Below are 10,219 nucleotides of genomic sequence, written 5' to 3'. Positions count from 1 at the left end.
AGCTGTTTTTCTTGGTGGAAAATATCATGCTAAGACTTTCTTCAACTCATTCCATGTGGTTATTGAGTTTGAAGGTAGAGACTGGAGCCAAGCTCTATCTCTAGATCTTAAGGGAAAAGGAAAAATACATAGTCTAATCGCTTCTTGACTGACACCATTTGCTTTCATTGTGTCTGCGTACTGCACAAACACTGACAAATGTAAGTTAGGATCGTCTGTAGGACTACTTAAAAATTGGTTTTGTTGAACGGCTGATAACAACGAAGGTTTCAACTTGAAATCGTTTCGATTGATGGCAGGGGTAGCAATGCTATTATGTGGTTCTGCTTGTGATGGAACAACATAATACTTCATCAGACGGTTTTGTGGTCTTTCGGCCATAATCAGTTTTTGGCGTCTTAAATTAAGTTAACGCTCGATATCGTCAATTGGTTGCTCTAACTCCTTGCTCTGAGAGTGAGTGTTTGGCACATAATCGACAAAGAAAAAAATAAAATTTGTTTCCTTAGTGTATACTACACAACAAAGGAATCACAATATTGACTAAATTAGTCCCCGGCAGCGACGCCAAAAACTTGATCGCGTCCAGACGTGTCTGTCGGATGATGACTGCAAGTGCACAATCTATCATTGTTTACCGTGAAAATTGGTAAACAACTGCTGATCTTCCAAATTACAGAAACTTTCGTTACTCACAAGATCGATCAGATTGATCCTAAGACATGTGCTTTTATTCTAAAAATTGTATATAAGATAAACACTTGACAGTATCCTTGAAGAAAAAATATTTACTTAAAGCATTCTTAAGAAGGTAAATGGTAGAAATGCAAGTAAAGTATAAATCAATGCTTGATAAATGACTGGTAATGAAGAATAATTGTTGAACTAAAGATGTAAATAAACTTTGATTGATATAAATATAATGGTGTTGTCAAACGTACATTCTCAATTGCACTATGTTCTCTACACACTAAATACTTTGAGTAAATATGATTGATTGTACAACAATTTGAACACACTAATCCTAACATTAGGATGCCTATTTATACTACATCGAAATAACCGTCTCCAACGAATCTTCTCCCAGGCACTGACACGTTACACTCGGCATGTCTGTGTTTCAGGAAAACATTCCACGCATCATTTCCATCAAAAACGGATAAAAATGAGATACAGTTACACTTCTGTCATTCAAATTCAAATATATATCAAAGTGAAATTATGTCGAACTGATATTCTGAACTTAGGATTATTCTTAAGTTTCACATTTTCCCCTCCTTACAGAAGGCAGACTTCGACACCTCCTCATGTTAATAATGTTGTGTCGAAATTCCAGATAACTGCAAATAACGTTCTCTCTTTTTAGTTTATCACTTCCAACCTGATGTCGAAATTCCCACCTAACAAATTGCCCCCCAAACAATGCCTTTTTTGATACACCGAAGAAAAAGGTATTTTTTGCCTTTGACAATCTATTTCGACATCAAAAACTATTCATTTGCTATGACTTCATAGCCATGATGACCACTTTAGCAAAATGTCTCTTCAGAATCCACGTGAGGATCCTTAGGTAATCATCATGTTTCCTAGATCTTAGGAAATCGTGCCTAGCCTTTAACTGCTACCACTTACCATAACCATTTACGCTGATACCTGCCCACTTCCCCCTTCTTTTTATTTTATTTTAATTCCTAACAAAACCTCTTCCACTTAATTAGCTTATAAATAGGCATTAAACACTCTCTTCTTTCTCTCTTTTAACTTTTCACCTTTTGATCTTCCTCAAAGAACTCATTTTCTCTATTCTTCATCTTTCTCAAAGAACTCATTTCCTTTATTGTTCGTCTTTCTCAAACCCAAAAAACCCAGTTTATTTTTCTATTAACAATGGCATCATCTACAAAAATCACCAAAGAATCCACCAAAAACACCAAAGATTCTAGAAAACCTCAGGGTTTTCCCCTCTATGACAAGATTTTGGGCCCAAATACTATGGGTAACCAACAGTATGTTCCTGAACCATTGACTGAAGAACAAAGGATTATTTTTCAATCACATGCACTAATTCCTAGTTTTATTTTTGGGAAAACGCATGCAATGTTAGGATCTTTATCCAACCCAAATGTTGATCCTGATATTCTTAAAGAATTTTTCCAACTTACCATAGGTATAAACTTATAGCTTGCGTCAAAAAACCCAAGATCATTTAGGAAACCCACACTGAGGAAAACCCTAATCCAGATAATCAGGGTAACCTTTTGACAGATGAGTCCATCGACTAAACCTACATGAACAACAGTTTCAGGGTATTCCTATCTTGTCCCTTATTTTGAGATCCTTCCGATTATTTAGGTTGGATGGAAAAATGACAAAAATAAATCCCAAGTCTGGAAAGAAATGGGCATTTTCGACTTGATACAATTATCGAAAATAGGACCTGGTTATTGCCAGACTATGCTAGTTTCTTCTTTGTACTTTTGGGATAGTAATTACCACACCTTTGACCTACCCTGTGGCATGATCATGCCCACACTCTTCGACATCGCAACCATCACGGGGCTTAATCCTATGGGTGAAACCTATGATCCGGACTTCTCATCCAAAGACACCATTGGCTTTTACACTTTTAGGGCTTCCTTCACCATGCACATTGCTTACTACCATGACAAAGATATTGATGAAGTTTCCGACACTAAGCATATTGCTTTCCTTGCTCTGTGGATATTTAGTTGTGTTTTCTGTTAGAAGTCCCTCCAAGTAGCCAAGAAATTCCTCACATTGGAAAATCAACTTCATGATGGACGCAATGTATGCCTCAGCGAGATGATCTTAGCCAATCTCTATAAATTTCTAGGCGAATGAGTCACTTCCCTAAAAAACATTCGAACAAAGGGAAACATACTACTCTCTGGCCCTTTTTGGCTACTGCAGTTATGGTTGAATGCTAGCTTCGAGGCATGTCTTCCAACTTACAACCCTATTGATGTGGATGTTGCAGTAGTGAAGAATATGAGAGTTGAAGGAACATGCTTAGCAATGATAACCCTAAGTGATGAAGATCGAAACCTTCAGCAAAGCTTCATTAATTATATGATAATGTTTGCTAAGCGTTACAACTTTACTCTAGCTATGGCTCCCTTTGCCTTTAGAACATGTGGCCCATAATGGTTTACGAGGAAATTTCCCTCTCCATCGAAGGATAAAGAAGTTAGGTCATTTGCTATCTAGGAAGGATTCCTTACTCATAGGGTATTCTCCTTGAGACTCAATCAATCAGAAAGTCATGTTACCTTGATAGCATACCAACCGAATCTTGTTGCACGATAATTTGGTTTGATTCAGATCTTCCCAAAACCCCTTTATGCAAGAAAAAAACTCTTCTTCTTTACAATGCCAGCCACACAAAGGCTATCAGTAGCAGACAATTAGCCAGATATGTTGGGCAAACGAAACTTAGCTTATTCGCCTTCAAACCTTATTTTCTCTACACCCATGAATTCGACCAGTGGTGGGGTGATTATTATGAAACAAAAAATTTTAATGTCCCTGTGTTTCATCATCATCTTACCAAAGTTTTTGCTTCTTTGAAGGATAACGTTAAAAAAGGTATTTCAACTCACATCAAAGAAATCCAAGCATTCCAAAAGTACTTTGAAACTGTCTATAGACCTGATGAGCTTAGTCAAACTGTCTGCGACACATCAGTCACTCTAAAGGAGAAATTTACAAAGAAAATGCAATTTTTAAAATTACCCTCATACGTTAAAATGAGCAACAATATCAAACTGCTTTCAATATATATCCTCCTAAATTCCCTCGACTGCCTAGTGTTGAATTTGGTGTGGCTTTTAGCCCTCCATTTCCAAACTATTTCGTCTGTGGGGATTTTATAAAAATTCTTCGACAAGAATCTCAGAAAAAAGATAACCGGGTGGTTTCGACTAAGCACAACTTGGACAGTTTCAAAGGACACCTTCATATTAACATAGAAGACTTTCATATAGAGTCTGAAATATATGAAGGTGTGGAATGAGAGGTTTCTTTGACTCACTCCTTCTCTTGGTCCTTGTCACTTCTTCATTTTGCAATAATTTGATTCTTTTTTTAGATGTAAGAGTTCCACCCAAGAAAATTGTCCCCACAACAAAAAAATCCACCGAAGCAAGAGAGGAAGACACCAGCAAAGCAACAACAGCAATAAAGGTATGTGCATTCCATATATTAACACCTTCGACTTAGGAACCATTTTCTTGTTGCTAAATATTTACCCCTTTTTCCTTTAGGCTAGTCGAAAGCCACCGCTAAACCCCAAGAAAAGAAAGGAAAAAGAAGTTAAGGTTGAAACCCGTGAATCTGACAATGAAGATTTATCTCGTGATGCCTCTAAACCCACCAAACAAAAGAGAAAGAAAAAACTAAAGCTTCAAGGCGCTCTTATTCATCCAAAAACAAAAACGAATGCATCAACAAGACCCCCTGCCCAAAATATACATGGGGCTAAATCTGAGCCTAAGTCGAAGAAGGAACCATAACAAATGAAGGGTGATAACTCTATTCTTGACTCTGAAGATCCTAAGGTAAAACATCTCACCTTTACTTTTGACTACATTCTCCTTTTGCCTTTGACTTACCCATTCTATGTCTTAATTTCAGGCTATTGCAGGAAGTCCTCAACATCCAACTGTTACACTGGTCGTCGTTAAATCCGACAGAGGATCTAGTGGCGAAGTGAACATTCCTGGGAAAAATCCCCATCAAACATCATCACCCAACATTCCCATGCTAGTGGCTCTGAACTTGAGGATGAGTATATCAAAGATGCCACAGTTGAAGAAGATGCAGAAATGCGAGACCCTGGGAGATTCCTGAGAATGAATCTGAAGATGGTTCACCCAAAACCAACCAAGACATGGGTGATCCTGATAATGAAGAAGGTGATGATCAATCTATGTTTAGCTTCGATGAAGAACCCCTTGAAGATTAGTATGAAGACCGAAACGAAGCTGGTGACGAAGAAAGGATTGTCCAAGAGGATCAACAAACTCCAGAACAACCCAAGGGTACCTATAAAGCTGATACTGCTAGCAAAGTTTCAAGACCTTCGTCAGATACTGCCATTTCCCTATCTCCTGCGGAGTTAGAAGCGCTTAAACAAAGCGATTCCTTGGAATATCTGGAGGCCGTCATCAGTGCTAGAAGTAGCTCGTCAAAGAAAAGCCCCAGCACTTCGATAGTGTCAAGAGGTCTAACCACAAGCCAATCCGAGAGCAAAGTGCTCCAGAAACTTAAGGAGAAACCTTCAACATTGACTTAATCCAACTTCTAGAGAATGACACCTTTGCTTCCTTATGGATCAAAAATATGTTAAAACAAATTGATGTCATACGTGCCTCCTCAGAAATTGAAGATTTGGTCGTGGATATAGGGTTGCTGATCGATTGTGTTGTTGCTGACCTTGGTCGAATAAGAGAAGCTTTTAATAAAATTCAGAGCAAATTAGAGACTCAAACAGTAGAATGGGAAGCAACCTCCGAATCCATTACCAAAAGTGTTGAGTTAGAAAAACTTCTGAGAAAAATAAAAAGGAGATTGAATCATATGATAAGAATATAAGAGCTTGGGAGCAACGAATCAAAGAATTACAAACCAAGATTGTCAAGGCTAAGTAGCGCGAAGAGGAACTCCTGAAGTTGGAAGAAGATGTGTTGGTGAAAGAAGTGCAGATTGGCCTATAATATGTGGAAAGGGCCCAAAAACTAGGGGAGGAGATTGACACTCTCACTGCTTACAAATCTGGTAGGAACGTCGCTTACAACTTCAAAGATTGAAGTACCAGAAAATGAAAGAATCCCTCCCCTTTTAGATGGGTCGAATCTATTTGAAGTGATTGTTTTAGTTTAACTCTCTTGTGATGATTTTTTAAAGCCCTTGATGGCTCTTTATGTAATGACTTATCCATTTTGGCAATCTATTCGACATTGGTTTTACCATTATGTTTGTGACTCTTTTACATAAATTATTCCTTCGCAATCATCACCTCTTAAAGTGCAGGCTTTTATTTCTTCAAATACTTTCCATTTATTTTTAAGAGTCTTCGATCTCCAGCTAACTCTTCGACCTCGTATGCGCCATTTGAAAAAAATTTAGTAACTTGGAAGGGCCTTCCCATTTAGGGGACCATTTTTCAAATGCCATATCTTTTCGATCCATGGGTAAAATCACTTTCCACACTAAATCTCCAACCGAGAATAATTCAACTTTGACCCTTTTGTTATAAGACTTTTCTACTCTCTTTTTCTACCTTTTTAATAATTCTAAGGAACTTAATCTTTCTTCGTCCAAATCAACTAATTCATCTAATATCATGTTCCAATAAGACTCAGATGGAGTTTCATGGTGCCTCTGAATTCTTGTTGACTGTAAATAGATTTCGACTGGTAAAGCAGCATTGTGATCATATGTTAACCGGAAAGGCATAGTATTTGTAGTGTCTTTAGGGGTTGTTCGACATGCCCACAAAATCTGGTCTAATATCTTATTCTAATTTCTTGGCTTTTTCCCCACATGCTTTTTAATTATCCCAATTACCACCTTATTTATGGCTTCAAGTTGGCCATTAGCCTGAGCGTAATAGGGTGTAGACGTTAATAATTTGAACCCCATTTCTTTAGCAAACTCTTGGACTTTTCGACCAGTTAAAACTGATCCATGATCCGTTGTAATAGTTTATGGGATTCCAAACCTATAGATAATATGCTTTTGATAAATTCGATTACGGTCTCTTGGTCGACATTCATCAAAGGTATATCTTCAATCCACTTGGTGAAATAATCTATACCCACTAGAATATATTTTTGACTTTTAGATGATGCTGGTTGAATTTCTCCAACTAGGTCCAATGCCCAACCTCTAAATGGACAAGGTTTCACAATGGAGTGCAGTTTGCTTGCTGGGACATGTTGTATGCCTGCATGCACTTGGCACTGCTGACACCCTTTAGCGAGAAAGCCTTCGACGTTGACTTAATCCAACTTCTAGAGAATGACGCCTATGTTTCCTTCGGGATCAAAAATATGTTAAAATAAATTAATGTCGTACACGCCTCCTCAAAAATTAAAGATTTGGTCATGGATTTAGGGTTGTTGACCGATTGTGTTATTGCTGACCTTGGTAGAATAAGGGAAGCTTTTAATAAAATTCAAAGCAAATCAGAGACTCAAACAATAGAATGTGAAGCAGCCTTCTGAAAATAATAAAAAGGAGATCGAAGCCTATGACAAGAATAAAAGAGCTTGGGAGCAACGAATTAAAGAGTTGCAAACCAAGATTGTCAAGGCTAAGGAGCACAAAGAGGAACTCCTAAAGTTGGACGAAGATAAGTTGGCGAAAGAAGTGCAGATTGGCCGACAACATGTGGAAAGGGACCAAAAACTAGGGGAGGAGATTGACACTCTCACTGCTTACAAATCTGGTAGGGAACGTCGCTTACAACTTCAAAGATTGAAGTACCAGAAAATGAAAGAATCCCTCCCCTTTTAGATGGGTCGAATCTATTTGAAGTGATTGTTTTAGTTAATTCTCTTGTGATGATTTTTTAAATCCCTTGATGGCTCTTTATGTAATGACTTTTCCATTTTGGCAATCTATTCGACATTGGTTTTACCATTATGTTTGTGACTCTTTTACATAAATTATTCTTTCGCAATTCTCACCTCTTAAAGTGCAGGCTTATATTTTTTTCAAATACTTTCCATTTATTTTTAAGAGTCTTCGATCTCCAGCTAACTCTTCGACCTCGTATGCGCGATTTGAAAAAACTTTAGTAACTTGAAAGGGCCTTCCCATTTAGGGGACCATTTTTCAAATGCCCTGTCTTTTCGATCCATGGGTAAAATCACTTTCCACACTAAATCTCCAACCGAGAATAATTCAACTTTGACCTTTTGTTATAAGACTTTTCTACTCTTTTTTTCTGCCTTTTTAATAATTCTAAGGCACTTAATCTTTCTTCTTCCAAATCAACTAATTCATCTAACATCATGTTCCAATAAGACTCAGATGGAATTTCATGGTGCCTCTGAATTCTTATTGATTATAAATAGATTTCGACTGGTAAAAAAGCATTGTGACCATATGTTAACCGGAAAGGCGTAGTATTTGTAGCCTCTTTAGGGGATGTTCGACATGCCCACAAAATCTGGTCTAATATCTTATGCCAATTTCTTGGCTTTTTCCCCACATGCTTTTTAATTATCCCAATTACCGCCTTATTTGGTGCTTCGACCTTGCCATTATCCTGAGCGTAATAGGGTGTAGACGTTAATAATTTGAACCTCATTTCTTTAGCAAACACTTGGACTCTTCGACCAGTTAAAATTGATCCCTGGTCCGTTGTAATAGTTTTTAGGATTCCAAACCTATAGATGATATGCTTCTGAATAAATTCGATCACGGTCTCTTGGTCGACATTCCTCAAAGGTATAACTTCAATCCACTTCGTGAAATAATCTATACCCACTAGAATGTATTTTTGACTTTTAGATGATGTTGGTCGAATTTCTCCAACTAGGTACTACGTCCAACCTCTAAAAGGCCAGGGTTTCATAATGGAGTAGAGTTCGCTTGCTGGGACATGTTGTATGTCTGCATGCACTTGGCACTCCTGACACCCTTTAGCGAATTCCATATAATCCTTAAACATGGTAAGCCAATACATCCTTTGTCTAAATAATAACCATTTCATCTTATGACTCACTTGATGTGCCCTACATGCCCCACCATGGACACTAGAGAGGGCTATGTGTGCCTCAGGTTTGCTAAGGCATTTGAGTAAGATTCCTTAAGGTGTCTTCTTGAACAATTTGTTTCCCATAAGAATGTAGCTTAAAACTTGATACCTGAATTTACATTTAGTTGATGCTGTCATATTTTCTAAATAATATATTATTGGCTTTCTCCAATCTTCGTTCGCCAAACAATCCATTGCAAGAATTTTGAAATTCTCTTCGTCAGCGTATCCTAGCTTTATTTTATCCAAATCTGATGGTGAGAGTCTAGTCGACACTACTCTTCCCCTAACTTCGATCACATCTTATAACTTCTCTTTCTAAAGTTTATACCCATAGGCGATCTAAGCTAAGTCATTGGCCTCTTGATTCTGAAGTCGAGGTATATGTCGAATGTTTACCAACTCAAACTTACATAAGAGTCTACTAGCTATCACAAAGTACATAATCAGATTTTCTTTAACACATTTGTATTCCTTTGTGATTTATTTTATTACTAATTTTGAGTCTCCCATTATATCGACTCGAGTTGCCCCCAATTCCAACAAGATCTCAAGGTCGGCTATTAGAGCCTCATACTCAGCCTCATTGTTTGAACAAAGGCCTTCAACCTTATACTTGAATTTTATTGGAATTTTTCTAGGATAAATAATTAGTACCCCCACGCCTGTTCCATCTTTTAAGGAGTTTTGTACTATGGAATGATCGACTATAAAGTTTGCTACTACTTGTCCCTTAACAGCCTTTAAAGGCCTATAAGTTAAAGAATACTCAGTCAAAGCCAAAGCCCATTTACCAATTCGACTATGTAAGATAGGTTTAGATAACATATACTTAATAACATCGAAATGATGCGAAACATACACATCAATTGGATTTATATAATGATTTAGTTTTGTACAAGAGAAATACAGACATATGCATAACTTTTCGAATATACTATATATGGTTTTTGTATCATTTAGAACTCTACTAAGGTAATAAATGGCCCTTTCGACGCCATTATCATCCTCTTGAGCCAACATGCTCCCTAAAGTTACATCAGAAGCAGCTATGTACAATCTCATACTTATATTCCTATAAGGAGGTGACAGAATTGGAGGATGCACAAGGTAGTCTTTGATCTTGTTGAAAGCCTCTTGTTGTACTAGCCCTCATTCAAAGCTTTTCTGCTTGAGTCGAAGTAGAGGTGAGAAGGCTTGAGTCTTTCCATTTAAGTTCAATATAAACCTCCTTAAGAATCTTGCCTAGCAACGACTGTAACTCCTTCTTTGTTGATGGCGCTTTCGCCTCTATGCTGGCCTTGTTCTTGTTTTGATTAATTTTGATCCCTTTTTTGTGGACCATAAAGCATAAGAAATCCCATGCGTGCACACAGAAAGCACACATTAGAGGATAAATATTTAGACCATATTTCCTTATTCTATCGAATG

The 10,219-nt window shown here is 37.5% G+C and overlaps 1 protein-coding gene across 1 annotated transcript; it reads right to left on the bottom strand.

Moving 5' to 3' along the window:
- Window positions 1-9,271: 9,271 nt before the first annotated feature.
- LOC127100720 (uncharacterized) lies at window positions 9,272-9,853 on the bottom strand. Its single transcript, XM_051037985.1, has one exon. It carries the CDS (start codon window positions 9,851-9,853, stop codon window positions 9,272-9,274), a length of 582 nt encoding a protein of 193 aa, XP_050893942.1.
- Window positions 9,854-10,219: the final 366 nt, after the last annotated feature.

The sequence above is a fragment of the Lathyrus oleraceus genome, chromosome 1, assembly GCF_024323335.1.
Source record: "Lathyrus oleraceus cultivar Zhongwan6 chromosome 1, CAAS_Psat_ZW6_1.0, whole genome shotgun sequence".
NCBI classification, from domain to species: Eukaryota; Viridiplantae; Streptophyta; class Magnoliopsida; order Fabales; family Fabaceae; genus Lathyrus; species Lathyrus oleraceus.
Note: the sequence above shows the minus strand (reverse complement) of the source record. Positions and strands in the feature narration are given on the sequence as shown.